Source organism: Muscardinus avellanarius (assembly GCF_963383645.1).
Source record: "Muscardinus avellanarius genome assembly, chromosome: 3".
NCBI lineage: Eukaryota > Metazoa > Chordata > Mammalia > Rodentia > Gliridae > Muscardinus > Muscardinus avellanarius.
In genome coordinates, this window is record NC_137788.1 from 47,062,852 (window position 1) to 47,080,532 (window position 17,681).

The window sequence follows — 17,681 nt, forward strand, 5'->3', positions numbered from 1 at the left end:
AGGACAAAGACTGGTGGGTTACACTGAAGATTTTGGGCCATATTATAGTGTGATGGGAATCTACTCAACAATTTCTAAGCAGAAAAGTAATTAATTTGTTGTAAAAAGTGCACTTACATTGCTGAATGAAAGCAGTTTAGAGGAAAGAGGAGTTATCAAGTAGGTAAACAAATGTCTAGAGAGCAGATGTAGAGATAAGGGGCACATGGGATTAAGAGTACCACTTAGGGTTAGGGATGCAGTTCAGTGGCAGAGCACTTGCCCAGCAGGAATGAGGCCCTGGGTTCAACCCGCAGTACCGCACAAACAAGGACAACAACAATAACAAAAGTTCCATCAGATCTATAACTTATCAGGCTATAATTTCCTATTGAGAAGAGACCTGCATTTCTGATTTCCCCATTGTGTATTTCAAATTGAGATATACCTGATATATCTGTACAATGACAGAGCTGACCCAATGGAAAATTCTAGAAGTTAAATGAAAGGAAGGAAAGTTGCTCATTAAAGGGCCATCTTGGTGGCTTGGGATGTAGTTCAGTGGCAGAGGGTTACCTAGCATGTGTAACTAGCTGGGTTCCATCACCAGTAAAAAAAAAAAAAAAAAAGAAGGAAAAAAGGAAAAATGCTTGTAATCCCAGTACTTCGAAAGCTGAAACAGGATCACAGGTTCAAGGACAACCTCAGCAAGTACTGAGACTTTAATTAACCTAGCTAGATCCTCTTTTCAAAATAAAAATAAAACAGGCTGGGAGTGTAGCTCATGGGAGAATGGGTGCGTGCGTGTGTGTGCACGCGCGCGCACACACAGACACCACCCCCCCAAAGGGCCAACTTCTTTAAGGTTTACATGTATCGAGATTTGTTTTGAGAGAAGAGGTGGTGCTTCCTCCATTACAAGAAGATGGAAAGCAGACTCTGCAAGTGCAGGACACTCGTCACAAGTGCTTTCTCAGTGATATCTGAGGCCAGGTCATGAGCTAGAAGCGGTGTGCTGACAAGAGAAGTGCGAGGGCTGAGGAAGAAGAAAAGAGCCCTCTGAGGGCGACAGGACATGCTCACTGACAGGGAGGTGCTCTTTGGGAATCATGTGAGCGTCCAACTCCCCAAAGGTAGGAGAAGCTGACTCAATGAGGATGACTGAGAATAGGGTGTAAACAATCAGAGCAGCTGGAAAAGCTTGAATTTTTGCCAGAATAGACAAATTACCATTTTTTAAAATATGAAGTACATATAGGTAAATGTATTATCACAGATAAATATACCATAAATGAATTTGAGAAATAATTTTTTAGGCAGAATCCAAAAACAGACTGTAGTGACTCAGATTTTACCTACTGCCGCTAGACTGAGAGTCCCGGGGGAGGGAACACTTGCCTGAGTCTCATCCAACATGGGATTTTGAATGGCTTGAAAAATTCCCTCACTGCTTCAGTAGAGAGTTTAAGATAGACTCCACTTCAAGTTGAAATACAAAGGGTTACAAGGAACTTCACTTTTTTTTTTTTTTGGTGGTACTAGGGTTCCTGGAAGCCCTTCTACCTCTGGGCTACACTCCCAGACCTATTTTATACTTCTTTTATTTTTGGAAACAAGGTCTCTTAAGCCAGCGCAGCTGGCTTCGAACCAGCGTGATCCTCCTGTCTCTGCCTCCCAAGCACAGGCATTACAAGCATGCACCACCACGCCCGGCAGAACTTCACTTCTATTCATAGGGAAGAGACACAAATTTCTTTCAATTAAAAGAATCTGACACTTACTTTATCAATTCTCGTCCTTCAGAACTAATAAAATATTCAACAAGCCACTGACAAGCCTCAAAACTTTTGGAAAGTAATGCTTCAATAGTAGCAATCCATTCTTCAGTGTCAACCCTTTAAAAAAAAAAAAAATCAAAGAGCAATATTAAGCCCCAGTAAATATTCCCACAGAGTGCAGCACTTTTCTCTCTACACACCTATGTTTCTTTAAGTTAAATATTCAATGATTACCCACTAACATGGCTCACATGTCATGTACCACAGGACCTAGTGGTATAACATTCCCCTCACCCCACAGAAAAAAATGTGCAAAGAAGCTAAGACCTGAGACTTTCTATCTTCTGCATCTTCAACAAAAGATTTCAATTGGAAAAAAAGCCAAGCATTTTGTTTGGCACAACTAGTATACACTCACAAGTATGCAATTTCAGAATAGCTTACTTAAATATTCTTATACTTTATTGTTACAACCATTAACACTCTGCTTTATGAAATAAAAATATTTGGACAGAAAAAAGGTGACATTACTATACCACCCATGATCTCACATCACTCCCTGAGGTTCTACTTCAATGCCTCAAAATAGTAAATATAAACAAGCTAGAAATAGTGTGCTGTATGCAGATACCATGAGCAATTTCACAAATAAAAGCAACCAACACCCCCAGTTAATCTTATCAAACTTAAAAGGAAAGAAGCATATTCTTCCTTCTTTTTCAATAAATAATAAATATGAACCATTGGATGTACCTTTGGTTAGTAAACATAAAAACTAAGCTTCCATTATATTTGTTTTCTTCTCAAGAGTGTAATCATTCCTCCCTCCCTGGAGAAGCTCACTTTACTAGTAAAAGACTGAAAACTCAATGGTTTCCTGACTCTCCCTGGTCTCTTCACCTGGAGTCTCTTCTAGGCACCTCCCACATACCACTGCTAACCTCCTTCATTCTTCACTCATTTATCCACAGAACTACTTAACACCTGTAATGAGCCAGGCACCTTACCAGGTGCTGGCGATAAAAAATATGTTGATGTCTAGAGTTTCTAATGTATTACTCTTTTGAACACGCATCTCAGGTCAAAGCCAGGATGTTCCACAGAATGAAGCCGAACTCCCTACTCTTGTAATCCAGGCATGTCATGAGTTCCAAACCAAATGTTCAGTCTCATAAAACAAAGTGATCCAGTCATTCACAGTTCCTCAGGAAAGTCTGTCTGCTATTCAGGTTCTACCATTTTGCCTGAATGATTACTCTGTGATTTTCTATTTTTGCCTTTTAAAATTCTTTGAGAACATCAAAGTCTATTAGGTCTACCCTCTTCTCCATATCCCAAAGATGCACTCTCACCTGAGTTTTTTCTTTGTCCGTAGGTAAGTTTGGAAAAGGAACTGAATGGCGAGCTGCAAGCTCACCTTTGCCATGCAAGGATAATATGGATGCTTTAATTTAGTCTAAGAGAGAGGAAGGGAAAAGACAGGATATTTTTCATAGAAGCTTCATAGATTATTACATGCCACTATAAGCTGGACATTAATATACATAAGGCTAAATAATAAAAATCTAGTCAGTTCATTATAGAATACATTCCACTGAATTTCAAAGAAGAAAATTTAAGAGAAAAAAAAATATATTTTTGGGGGCAGGTTTGGGGATGGAACCCAGGGGCATCCAACCTCTGAGCTACAGCCACTTCCCTATTTTTTTATTCTTTATTTTGAAACAGGGTCTCACTAAGTTGCAGAGGGCCTCACTAAGTAGCTGAGGCTGTCTGGAAACCGCAATCTCCTGATCTCAGCCTCACGAATGCTGGGATTACAAGCATGCGCCACCACACCTAGCTATCCTATATTTTTTAATGAAGTCCTTTCAAAATAGAGCCTTTATGCCACAGGATGTTAAATAATCAGGAGACAAGGAGTATTTTTCCCCTTTTGGAAAACAAAAAGAAGTAGTAGTTGGAAGTTCATCTTGAGTCTGGCAATATGTGGTTACAAATTAGGAAAAAATAATCTCTACAAAGCTCAGTATCCATTAATATGATACCTCAGCTATTCAACCACACAGCCATACTTAGATTTGTTACAAACTCCAAACAAAGACACTTTGAAAATAGACAGGAGGGTTGCAGGTTTAAGGCCGGCCTCAGTAACTTAGTGAGGCCCTCTCTAACTTACTGAGATCCTGTTTCAGAATAAAAAGTAAAATAGGGATAAGGTGTAGCTTGGATAACATAGGGTTCAGGGTGTATTCTCCTGGGTTCAATCCCTATTAGTGCCTCCCACTCCCCACATCTAGTATGTGGACAGTCATATACCCTAACTCACAATCCACATTGCATATCTTCAATGCCACCTGCATTTTTAATATCACCCAGTACATGACAGACTTACGAGAAAAAATATCAGCCTCTAACCCGAATGTTTAACAACCGCAAAGATGTCACAAAATGCCTCAGCTAAAAGGTAATTGTAATCCTTTCTGAATTTTTTAACAATAACAACCAACTACTTACAGCATTCAATGAAGCTAAAGACAAAACAAAACTGAAATAATCACTACTGTACACATCTCTATTCTTCATAAACTTGAGGTTTTCATCTCTCACCATCTATAAAAGAAAATTAATAATTATTTTTAAGAAATAGGGTAAAATATTCGATACATGTGAGATATTTCTAGAAAAATGTTTACGTAAAAAGGGTTTGTAAAAATTAAGTTATAACTTATAATTCCCTTTTCTAAAGCTTTTAGTTTACGTTTTCTTTTTTATTGCTGTACTAGGGATGAAAGCCGGGGCATTCTACCTCCGAGCTATACCCTCAGCCCTCTTTTATTTTGAAACAGGGTCTTACTGAGTTACAAAGGGCCTAAGTAGCTGAGTCTGTCTGAGAACTGTGATCCTCCTGTCTCAGCCTCCTTCTAAATACTGGGATTACAAGCGTGCACCACCATCCCCGTCAAGCTTTTTGTTTTGAAAAGAGAGAAAAACCTTCTTCTCAAATGTAAGATACTATAAAGGTGAACTACTATTACTCATCACCAAGCCTTTTTGAGAAGTCCAGTAAAAACATCATGTGAAGAACCAGTGAACTCGATCCTGAAATTCTGGGTAGGAAGAGATGCCGGAGCTTTCTTAAGAAGGAGCAACTCCATGCCTTCCTGAGTCAGAAGCTCCATTTTCTCTTTTCTATTTTTCTTAGATTCTCTTGTTTAAGAGAACTCTACATTTTTCTTAAATTCTCTTGTTCTGGCTATTTAGCTTTTGGTTGGTTAGTATATAAAGTTTCAACCAGGTAACTGAACATTCCTGAATTCAATCCTTGCTCTGTGACTCCTTTTCTGATCCTTAATTTTTTCTGAAAAAATAGGACTAAGACCTGCTACTTTACAGGAGTCTAAGACTTGTGGATTTGTTTAAAGGGAAAGTCTGTAGCATGAAGCAGTTCATCACTGTCATACTAGTCTCACTCAAATGTTATCAATTGAAACCTGGCTTTCTCTTCACATAAAATAAGCTAAATCCAGCAAAGTGCTCTTCACTCAGGGACAGTGCTGGCCAGACTTAAGGGTGCATCATATATATATACCGTGGTGCTATCTCTACAGCCTCCATACTCAGCACAGAAGACTCATAAGGCAAGTGGAGGAGATGAGGGACCACAGAAGGTACAACAAACGGAGAAAGGAGACAGCAGGTGAATTTTGACATTACCCTGAATTTCTCCTTAGGACTGTTTACATGGTTCTTACCTGGTATATTCGAGCAGGCATTTTCTCCACAAAAAGTCCTTTCTTCTCACCCTTTTTTACCAGCTTGGTTAGAATGGAGAGTCGGTCATTGTTAGGCCTATGGGGCCGAGGAGAGGACTGAGGGGAAATCTCCGGTGAAGATGGAGCTGACCTGGGGGTGAAATAAAGACCACCTAGGATAAAGTGGCTATGGTCTTGGCAGTCATAAAAAAACTTGTCGAACTCCTGAATGGGGCACAGACTTGATGGGGAAAAAGCCCCTCAATTCTGAAATGAAATAACTTACATGCATGTTTCTAAATACAAAATAATTTCCTGCTAGGAAAATAATAATGACCAGAGAGCATAAAAATTATTTTCTTCCTAGAATATTTTTTAGAATTTCTCAAAAATTACAATATTATTTATTAAAATCACAGCAAATTATATGGAAGAGAAACTTACAGAGAGAGATCCTCAGCTTCCTGTCTTACAACACTGACTCGACTTTTCTTTGGCAATACTGGTGAGTTTTGATCAGAAACCCTTTGGTAGAAGAGCATATAGGCATTCCAGTATCTTCGACGTACATCAGTATATGGGTTTGCTATTTTATTAACAAGACATTAATAAAGAAGTGTCTGTAAATAAAATGTTGTCTCGACAATCTAAAGCAAAGGGCCCATAAATCCAGCAAGTAATTATTACATTTGTCAAATGCAAAGTATAAATAAAATGTGGGTCACTTTGGAATACTGTTTAGAATGGAGGTCAGGAGTCCTTCTGGTTTTGGAAGGCTACATAAGGGGTAGGAATGAAGATGCATGGCAGTGGAGTAAGGGAAAGAGGGCAAATGCCCCAGATGAAACTAAATTTAGGCAAAAGGTAAGCGACATTTAAAAATATGTCCATCAAGCTGAGCGTGGTGGTGCAAACTTGTGATCCCAGTACTTGGGAGGCTGAGACAGGATTGCAGGTCCATAGCCAACCTAAGCTACTTAGGTTAAAAAAGGGTCTCAAACAATTGAGACCCTCTTTCAAAATAAATAATAATAAAAACAAAATAGGGCTGGGAGGTACAGCTCAGGGGTAGAATACTCCTGGGTTCTATCCCTAGTGCCACAAATACACAAAAAGTTCCACGACATACAACGGGATCCTAACTACCCTCTCTTAAACCATTTCTGTAATGATGGCCAAATCTAGGTCAATTTTGGCAACAATACTAGATTCAGTCCTTGAAGGTTACCCCTGTTAGATGCATGACTTCAAAAGAGGGGCAGAAAATTCAAACACTGTGGATCTTACACAGGTAGAAATTTAGAAATGCTAAGGTCTCTGCAAAGAAGCTTTTTCAAATGACCAACTCTGATGGGGTTTTGTGACGCGCTTCCTCATTCTTTCCCCCTGAGGGTGAGGAGATGAAGGGAAAGACTGCTTTGCCATGCTGCATAACAAATATGGTTTTAAACGCACCTGGGTAGAAACATCTTAATTATTATATTTCTATACAAATGAAAAAAAAAAATTGAGCAGGACATGGTGGCGCACACTTGTAATTCCAACATTCAAGAGGTGGAGACCAGATGATGGCTGTTTGAGAACAGCCTCAGCTATTTAGTGAGGCCCTTTGCAATTCAGTGAGACCCTGTTTCAAAAAGTAAAAAAAGATTGCCGGGCGTGGTGGTGCACGCTTGTAATCGCGCGCTTGGGAGGCGGAGACAGGAGGCTCGCGCAGGTTGGAAGCCAGACGCGCTGGCTTAAGAGACTCTGTTTCCAAAAAAAAAAAAAAAAAAACATATATATATATATGTCTGGGAATGTAGCCCGGAGGTAGAAGGGCTTCCAGGAACCTCAGTACACCAAAAAACAAAAAAAAGATTAAAAAATAGGGCTGGGGGCATAGCTCAGACGTAGAATGCCCCAATACCACAAATAAATAAATAAATACATAAATAAATAAAAATTTAGTAGGCAACTACTACATCTGGAACTATTTTTAGTGTTGAAATGCTTTATTAAATTTTTCTCTGATATTATTTTACGCTCTAACTCTTGAGTTTAAAACATTTTTGTAAGCAGCTTGAACATTTTCACTTTGGTTATCAAAAAGTTCATGGTTCTATAGCTAGAACAATGGTAGTGTAAAACTAATAAATCAATTGTATCTTATATAAAGAATATTGCTTCCTATTTGATAGAAAACAATAAATAAAAAGGATAATACCCATTTGTAAATACTTACTCTGATCATAAACTTTTGGTCGATATTCTCCTCCAAAGCATTCATACTCCAGGGTCTCATCATTTAGGTCAAATTCTTCTATGACTGTGTCATTAAATTTGTACCACTTTCCTTTTCCACATCCCCTAGGCCCAGATATTAAACATAAAGTTAAAAAACAAACATCCTCATCCCCTGCATAAATCTCTATGTATTACCTATGAATCGGGCAGGTGATTAGCATCTGAAAATAGCTTAGAAAAATGTAACAACAGTGATTTTAGTTTCTAAGACAACTTTTTAAAAGACAGGCATAGTGGCACACGCTTGTAATCTCAGTACTTAGAAGGCTGAGACAGGAGAAAAGCAGGTTCGAGCCCCGCCTCAGTAATCTATAGTGAGGCTCTCAGCAATTTAGTGAGACCCTGTTTCCAAATAGAGAATAAAAAATAGGGCTGGGAGTGTAGTTCAGAGACAGAATGGCCCTGGATTCCATCCCTGACATCACAAAAATAAATAAATATCTTTTTAAATTGAAGGGGAAAAACATTAAAAATGAAGGTTAAAAAAAAAAAAAAAGAAAGTTTCTTTGCATTATAAAGCGAGGAAGCAGAGAGGGCTCCCGGGAGGGCAGAGGGTGAGTGAGGGCTGCCTCAGGAAACCCTTACCGCCTGTCCTTAATGAAGGAGTAATAGTGGCCTGCGTGTGCCTGCCCACTGTGAACAATGACACCGACAAGCTCATAGTTTTCTGTGAGGGCAACTTTTTTCCGTGGAGATCCTCCACCTCCCTGATCCATACTTCGCCCATTTTCACCAACTTCAGAAGATGAATCCTGGCGAGCCATTCCTGAAACTGTGTAAGGCTCCATGTTTAGCATCCAAGGAAACTAGAAGCAAAAAGAACTTATTAGAGTTGATCAGGAACATATACAACTGTACCCAATGGAGTCAGATGCAACAAGAGGTTGTGTTTTCCTAAGTGCGGACTAACCACCTGTCCAAATACAGTATCTCAGACATGTCAAGTCAGAGAAAGTACAAGTATTCTCTGGTTTAAGTATTGCAGAAAACATTTTACTTCACAGCTATCACGTGGATGCCTTCCAGGATTGAGGGTCCCTGTTTACAGATATGCCTATTCTACTAGCAGTTGTTTCTCAGGACAAAGACTGTGAACTCCTCAAAATGCTAAGATCATACCTTGTTAGATGGCAAACAACATTTGAAAGTAGAGGAAGGAGTAAGTAAAGAAGACATTGAGGTAACTGTTGTGAGAAAATTCAGGAAGGAAAAAGAATTACCCTTATTTGTTCATCATATTTAATGGAACGTCCACTCTCCCAGTCAAATCCAAATCTCATTAGGTGAATGACCAAGACACTAGGTAACGATTTAATACAGGTCCTTTTCACTGTTATTCTCTAAATTAAAAAAAAAAAAGCAAAATCAATGATCTTCACGGAGAAAATAAAGCAGCAAAGTAATTAATGAAAAGACCTTTCTTACCCACATAATGCCAATAATGACACAATTTAATGGAAGCAGCAAATGGAGCTTAATAGTGATTTTACTTAACACAGAGATAGTACATGAGTAACAAATCAATCTTGTTTTTTGAAAAGGGCAAATGTAATACCTTTTCTTTGCATTTTTCACAGTAGTATGCATTACTTCCTTCTAGAACTTCTCCTCTAACGAACTGGTCCAAAGAAATTTCCAAACTCTGACAAGAAGTAACTCCTAGATTGAGAGCCATGAAAGCTTCTTCACGCTCATATCTGATCAGAAAATGACAGAAGACCCATGACTGTTATCACAATATCTAAGCCTGAACACAAAAACTACACTCACAGTCACTAAAACTAACACATGACTCAACTTTTAAAAAGTATACTACCGTCGGGCGTGGTGGCGCATGCTTGTAATCCCTGCGCTTGGGAGGCTGAGACAGGAGGATCATGCAGGTTCAAAGCCAGCCTCAGCTACTTAGTGAGGCTCTCAGCAACTTAGCAAGACCCTGTTTCCAAATAAAATATAAAATAGGTCTGAGAGTATAGCCTGGAGGTAGAAGTCCTCTGGGTTCCATTCCCAGTACCACCAAAAATAAATAAATAAATAAAAATAAAAATAAAAATAAAAGTATACTACCAAATAAAAACACCAAACTGTGATAATTTAGAATTACTTAAGATTATAAATTTCAATAAATATTTTAAGGGTATGAAAAAATGTGGAAATGGAAATCAAAAAAATTTAATTCATTAAACATTTACAGAAGTCAGGTGTGGTAGCACATCTTTCCTTCTAGAACGTCTCTAATGAACTGGTCCAAAGAAACTTCCAAAGTCTGGTAAGAAGTAACTCCTAGATTGATAAGTGGCACACTTGTAATTCCAGTACTTGGGAGGCTGAGAGGAGAGGTTCACATATTCAAAGCCAGCCTCAGCAGCTTAGTGAGACTCTGTTTCCAAATAAGAAAAAAAAAAAAAAAAAAAAAAAAAAAAATTGGGCTGGGGATTTAGCTCAGAGGTAGAATGCCTCTGGGTTTAATCTCTAATGCCACCACAAAACAAAACACCAAACATTGTATCTTATTTGGAAACAGGGTCTCACTAGTTGCTGAAAGCATCCCTTAATAAGTAGTTGAGGCTGGTTTTGAACCTGCAGCAATCCTCCTGTCTCAGACCCTCAAATATTGGAATGTCAAGCATGTGCCATAACACCTGGCCACACCCAAACATTTGTAGATCCACTGAGACATAATCATAATACTAGTATCATAAATACTAGAAAAACAATTTAAAAATTATGACTGTTTTTGTTGTTGTTATTAATTTTTGGTGGTGCAGGCATGGTGATCTGAACATGCTGGGCAAGTACTTTTTCTCTGAGTTATATCCTGCCCTGATAATCATTTTTAATGTGTCAGTGATATCTCCACTCACCTGTGAGGACAGTCTTTACATATCTTCTGATCAGAGTAGATGCCCTGAAAAGTATTCTTAAAAATTTGGTCTCTCCCCATTTTCTGTTGGAATAAAATAGAATAATTTTATTTTGACTCAAGCTAAAACAAACAAACAAAAAACCCCCCCCCAAAACCACAGATTTTAATTTCACCACCAAAATAAAAGTCATTTTGATAGTTTCAGTTGGGAAGTAAAAAGAGCTTATAAGCCAATATTAGAGTGATGCAAACAATCAGAAAAGGAGGGGGAAAAATGGTCAGAGCTGATTAGAAGAAGTGCATTCTCTATAATGATTCTAAATCTTCCTTCTTCATGTGCAACAAATATAAAGTTGAAAGCAACTCTCCACTTTTTGGACAAAGTGGTATAAATGTGTAAATTATTTAAAGGAAACGTATACTGACAAGAAGCCAATGCTGGTGGTAGCAGCAGGCAATCTTTGAAGACAATGCCATTTAGGAAGGCTGTCACATGTTTTCCTGGTGAGTGGTAGGAAGCTTTGGATTTAAGTATCACCGCAAATTACTCTTTGGCCTGGTTTCTTTGTCCCCTCTGCTGAGAACTCTGAGTTCCAAAGCTGCCTGCAGGGACTGTTGGTTCACTGGGAACTAGAGCACTCCTCTAAGGCCAGACCAATTCAAAGGACACACACACAGTAAGATGTCCAAGTACAATGGTTATTACTATGTAGAATAAGTTAAGAATTTATAAGCTATTGATTGTTAGATGAATCAATCAAAAAAATCTAGTGATTTGTATATATTTTTTATGTTTTTTTTTTTTTTTTTTTTTGCAGGTTTGGGAATGGAACCCAGGGGCATTCAACCTCTAAGCTATATCCCCTGCCCTATTTTTTATTCTTTATGTTGAAACAGGGTCTCACTAAGTTACAGAGGGCCTCATTAAGTAGCTGTGGCTGTCTACGAACCACGATCCTCTGGTTTCAGCCTCCTGAATGCTGGGATTACAAGCATGGGTCACTACGTCCGGCTTATTTTTATGTTTAAACCCAGAAGAAAGCCAGGTGTGGTGGTGCACACTTGTAATTCTGGTACTTGAGATGCTGAGGCAGGAGGATTGCAGGTTTGTGGCTACCCTCAGCTTCTTAGGCCCTCCACAAGTTAGTGAGACCTTGTTTCAAAATAAAGAATAAGCCGGGCGTGGTGGAGCACGGGAAGCAGAGACAGGAGGATCGCGCCGGTTCGAAGCCAGCCTTGCTGGCTTAAGAGACCCTGTTCCCAAATAAAAATATAAAATAGGTCTGGGAGTGTAGCCCGGAGGTAGAAGGGTTTCCAGGAAGCCCAGTATGACCTAAAAAAAAAAAAAAAAAAAAAGAGAGAGAGAGAATAAAAAATAGGGCTGGGATGTATCTTTGTCCCTGGGTTCTACTCCCAGTAAAAGAAACACAGAAGAAATGATTACAGCTGTGATGTTATAGATTACTAATTTCTGATTTGCTAGCTATAAAATAATCCCCAATCCTAAAGCTGTTCTCTTATTGTAATTAAAGTCTAAGGAAGTTATAGGGAAAATGAAACTTTTATTACCTTGAGATACTCATCCATCTGATCAATGAGACTAGTGAAGAATTCATATGCATCTTGCTGTTCTCTCACATAGAGTTCTTTGTTCCACATCTTAAAAATCTGCAGCAAGAATTAAATGTTTTTAAAGGAAAAGTAGTAATTTATGAATATAACAGAAAAGGAAGGTGAAAAGCACTTAAATGCTTCTAAAAACCAGGCTCTCAATTGGATGTAAGAGTTTTACTTAAGTGAGGGAAGCTTGCATTTAGCCGCCTATGCTTGTGCCAGGTCACTATAATCACAGCAAGCCTCTGCAGTCAGAGGGTGGGGATGGGCAACGCTCAAGGCCATGGAAAGACAGCTTCTCTCTAAGAAACTAACCAACCTCTGGGGGAAAAACACAGTATTCCTCCATTATGTTAAACAAAGAGAAGCAATGTTCACAAACAATGTTCTTCATTTAAAGGTATTGGTTAAACTGGTACAGTCCAGAGCAATAATTTGGACAAATATTTCAAAGAGCTAAAATAAAAATGAGAAATTCTGGAGTAAATAAAGTAAGAAACCATTATCACTAGAGAAAAATTACAGCTAAACTCCAATTATCTAACATTTTTAAATCTATAACAAGTTATAGGGAGAAATACCTTCCAGAAGTTCTCAGGCACATAATACTGCAGCTTGCTTTCCATCAAATGCCCAAAGAGAGACTGCACCTGGTAAAATACACTATCATCTGGATTATCAGTGTCGTCATCCACTGAAAGTAATGACTACAAAAAAGGAAATGTATTAAGTTAGAAACATAGAACTGCTTCACAGGGAATGCTGACCTCTATACAGGTGAGTACCCACACTACTTTTTTAGGATGTTATGTATGAATGAATGTAGGAATTAAAATTCTGCATATTATAATTCTGCATATATTTTAGCTTCAATATTTCCTAGCTGAGTAAGCTGCCTGATTTAAACATGATTAGGAAAAACTAAAACCAGTAATAATAGGATCTCTATAAGAAATAACACAATACACATGAAATACTCTCAAAATAGTGTCTGCCATATCGTAAGTTTCTACTATATCATTACAAAGTGCTAATGATAGAGCCTATATATTTCTAAAATGCTAAAACTGTAACTTTATGGAAGAGAATTTTTTGAAAATTACTTTTGAGTTACATTAAACCAGCAGATTTACAAAAATGGGTAACTAAACAACATATCTATACAGATTTCAGAAGCTACTATAGAATCCATAGGGATTATTGTCTAGTTTCAGCAAACTCATGAAGCAATAAGTACAGTTTTCAGTCAATGCGCACTTTATCTCTTATGACAAAGAACAGAGGAGGAGAATCACCTCAGGGAGCCCAGGCTGCATATATAGCTGCTGGAAGACTGCGTTCATGTAACATGTGGCACCACCATTCCGCAGCCCCACAAACCCTGAACTGGATCTGCTATCCACTGGAGGAAGGTACTGGGAAAGAGAGGAGCAGAAACAGCATGGGAAAGAATGAACACAGACACATTTCCACTATAACTACATGGGATGTCTCAGAAGAAAAGAGGTGCATCACAAATTTATCTAACATGTTATAAAACGTAGGCTAGCAGAACCTATAGTCATAAAGTACCTCTGTCTGCAGAAGCTAATAAATGACAAAATACTATACTATCTCAATGTTTCTTTTTCCTTCATAATGTACCTGGCATATAGTAGGCATGTATTTGCTTTTTCATTTATGTAACATGCATTCATTCAGTCAGTCATTTACACTCAACAAATATTATTAAGGAACTACTATGTACTAGGCACTGTGCAGGGAAATAACAGAGAACAGAAATTCACATGATGCCTGAGTCAAGGATCATACAGACTACTAAGGTGGACTCTAATGCATTAATCAAACAAATATACTAAGTATATATTAGCAATTTAGGCAGTGCTCTGCAAACAAACATTCCCCCTCCCTTTCAGAGCAGGGTTCTATGAAGCATTTACTGTAAGAAAACCCTGCAGTATTAATGGTCAAGGAAGACACCATTCCCTCTATTTTAAAGAAGGTAATATTCTATTAAACTTCTCCTTTAATAAGCATATCATTATGCAACACTCTACCATTTCACTTACAAATGTTCTGAAATAATGAAGATCCCAGTAAAAACTTTCCTGGGTAGAAGCAATCTGGAAAAGGCTAAAATTTAACATAACACCTCTCCAAGCGGAAAAGTAATTGTAATTAGACACTGAAATACAATTGCAACAGGTGCTTAGTTTTTATACTGTGAATCATGTTACTTGCATATATCAAGTATCTGTGTCTATGTAATAACCAACCAGCTGACAAAACCTGTAGCTCTTTTGAACCTCAAGGAATGCTCCTATTATATATTTTTCATTAACAGCAGACATACACTAAGAGTAGGATGATTTCTAAGACCTAATTAACACTGAAATTTATTGGTAGTCTACAGTATATAAAAAAAGTTACAAAGTAAGAAAAACTGGTTTCTGCAGGGTGTAGTGGTGCATGCTTGTAATCCTAGCATTTGGGCGGCTGAGACTGGAGGATCGCAATTCACCGACAGTCTCAGCAACTTAGCAAGGCCCTTCATAACTCAGTGAGACCCTATTTCAAAAATAGAAAGAATAAAAAATAGGGCTGGGTGTGTTGCTTAGAGGTAGAATGCCCCTGGGTTCTATCCCCAGTACTGAAAAAAAAATAATAATAATTTTTTTAAATATATAAAACTGGTTCCTAAGCCAGGTGTGATGGTGCACGCATGCAACGCCAGCATCCGGGAGGCTGAGACCAGAGGATCGTGGTTCTCAGACAGCCTCAGCTGCTTAGTGAGGCACTCTACAACTTAGTGAGACCCTGTTTCAAAATAAAGAATAAAAAATAGGCAGGGAATATAGCTTGGAGGTTGAATGTCCCAGAGTTCCACCCCCAGACCCGCAACAAAACAAAAGAACAAACAAACAAAACAAAAAACACAACTGGTTCCTAACATTGCTAAAAATATCTTCCTTATGCAGGTATAATTCCTGATTCAGATACTTAATACTTATTATTCAGTAAATGCATATAAAGCTAACGCATAGCGTTTGAACTAAAGCACTGCAAACAAACTAAAACAAAAATCAAACCCAAAAAACAGTTTTCCCAATTTATGTACTTGCACATTTCCAAATCTTTCCAAGTGTTATTTCTTCTATCTGGAATACATGTCCCTACTTCCTTTTCCCTAACTTATGTTTCCTAACACTCAGCTCAGATATCAAAAGGGTTGACTATCCATGATGTTAGTGGGAAAAGCAAAGGCATCCTCATTCCTGATATGGTATCCCAGAGTACTTTCAAGTTACTTCCCTCTTGCAGATCCTAACTCAGGCTGTTTCATGCCTCCATGGCTTGCCCAGTCTTCTCATTGCTAAAATGGCACAACTTTCCCACCTTCAACTGGCTCACTAGTCTTCAATGCTCTGTTTCCAACATCATCTTCTCCAGAAAGCTTTCTAAGATACCATCTCTGGTGGTGAAGTGCCTTTCTATGTGGAGCACTCAGGACATACCTCTTACATTGTATCACATTATATATGGAATGATCTGCTTTTGGGTCTGTTTCTTCCACTGTATGTACTCTGGGATTACATTTGGGCTCCAAAACCCTAACATACCCCTTAACACATTATAAACTCCATTAATCTTTGTTGGATTTAACTGAACACAGACTGTGCGATGACAGAGCTAATGTTTATCTACTTTGTATGCCCAGTGCCTGGCACTATGCCTGCATAAAGTTACTAGAAAAATGGGTTGGAATGCTACTTTGTACTAAGAATATCAACCAACTTGAAAATGTCTTTAATTAAAAGGGCACCATTCATAATATACTGTCATGTGAGATAATACAGTTTATAGTTGATTTTAATATGTTAATACAGCAAAAGAATAATGCTTTCTTTGGGTTGAGAGAAAAGAAACATAGCCTATATTTATGTTTAAGAGATTATTCAAAAAATTATGTGTATCACAGTTAAGAAAACTTACATCAAACTCCTTGGTAAGAGCAGGGTCAGGCTGATGATGCATAGAAAGCAGTTCTTTTGTAATAATTTGAAGATTTGAAGGTGAACTATCAGCCAACATTACAAGGACTTCATAGGCTGCCAATCGGCTATTTACTGTACTACACCTGAAAACAAAAGTCACAATTCATCTTCAACAATGAATAATCTACTCAAATTGCTAATTAAACTAAGTCAACATTTGAAATGAAATCACAAAAGTTGCAATTCCTCAAATGTAGTTAAGTCAGGTCTATGCCAGAAATCTAGACGTCATAAATACAGGGGGGAATGAATATGGCTTAGAGCAAAATATCTTTCCGGCCTGATGATAAAATAGTAAAATTTTGTCATTTTGGACTACAGAGTGTTTATCTAAGAATGGATCAGCAAGAATAAAAGAGAAAGAATGGGAGAACCTTGTAATAACCACAACATGGAAAAACTATCTTCTGATCAAAGTAAGCAGGAGCTATCTTCCTGAAATTTGAGTAAGTGGCAGGAAAAGAAAGCTATACAAATCAGAACAGAGACCTGTTTACATTTTATGTGCCTGAAGATCAAAAATACTTCAAGGACACTAACTTTCTGCTTTTCTGAAATAATTTGCCAAGTCCTTTTTTAAAAGTGCTACAACTCTCAAGCATTCTGTAGGACACCAAACTTCCTACATTGCCTGCCTTTGGGGGGCATGGATAGTGATGTAGGTCAACCCTGCATTAATGAGGGGATCCAGCTTAGGAAGGATACACAGAAAAGAGGATATCCAACCTCTGAGAGAGATCACTAAGCAAGCATAGGAGGTAGATCAGCCTGCACCAGGCATGAATGGCAATGCACAATGGCCACTGAGCTGGCACTGTCCCCTGCTTGTCTAGACTTAAGGTTGAAAAGGACAGTGAGAAATGAATGGGAGGCACCATATACACAGGCTAACGATTAAGAAGCTGTTGCAGTGATATAAGAACAGAATGGCTTCTGAAGAGGTCTTTTATTTATTTTAAATCTCTTTGTGTGAAGGTTTTAGTGGGAAAGGCTGTGTGGAGTCACTGTGATAAATGAACACCATTCAGTGCACTAGAGAGGAAGACAATGGTTTCTTTTATAGTCTAGACACTATACATAAATTAGAAATATTCCCTGTTGATAGATATTACTTTTAATAAAAATAAAAGGAAGGATCCATTAATGATTTCATTAAAAGGCTGAGGATTTACATTTCTGTGTTTACTGAAAATCAAAATATGTACTTCTGCTACTTTGATTATGTCTCCCGAAGGACTAGCACTAAATCTTAAAAAACAGACTGGAGCAGGACTGAGGCTGGGAGTCATAGCTTGAAGGTCAACCCAAGAGTTCTAGTGAGGCTCTCCCCCAAACAAAACAAATTTTG

At 38.1% G+C, this 17,681-nt stretch overlaps 1 protein-coding gene across 1 annotated transcript in view; it reads right to left on the reverse strand.

Moving 5' to 3' along the window:
* Positions 1–17,681, reverse strand: part of USP24 (ubiquitin specific peptidase 24) — a gene marked incomplete at both ends in the record, with an annotated part of 137,394 nt that overhangs the window by 24,832 nt on the left and 94,881 nt on the right. Inside the window, 14 exons of the mRNA XM_080690941.1 lie at positions 1,761–1,874; positions 3,110–3,213; positions 4,275–4,370; positions 5,513–5,663; positions 5,957–6,098; positions 7,737–7,861; positions 8,384–8,604; positions 9,019–9,138; positions 9,354–9,495; positions 10,663–10,745; positions 12,234–12,332; positions 12,860–12,985; positions 13,574–13,693; positions 16,272–16,416. Coding sequence (XP_080547067.1) covers positions 1,761–1,874; positions 3,110–3,213; positions 4,275–4,370; positions 5,513–5,663; positions 5,957–6,098; positions 7,737–7,861; positions 8,384–8,604; positions 9,019–9,138; positions 9,354–9,495; positions 10,663–10,745; positions 12,234–12,332; positions 12,860–12,985; positions 13,574–13,693; positions 16,272–16,416 — 1,788 coding nt within the window. The remainder of the gene's footprint in view (positions 1–1,760; positions 1,875–3,109; positions 3,214–4,274; positions 4,371–5,512; positions 5,664–5,956; positions 6,099–7,736; positions 7,862–8,383; positions 8,605–9,018; positions 9,139–9,353; positions 9,496–10,662; positions 10,746–12,233; positions 12,333–12,859; positions 12,986–13,573; positions 13,694–16,271; positions 16,417–17,681) is intronic.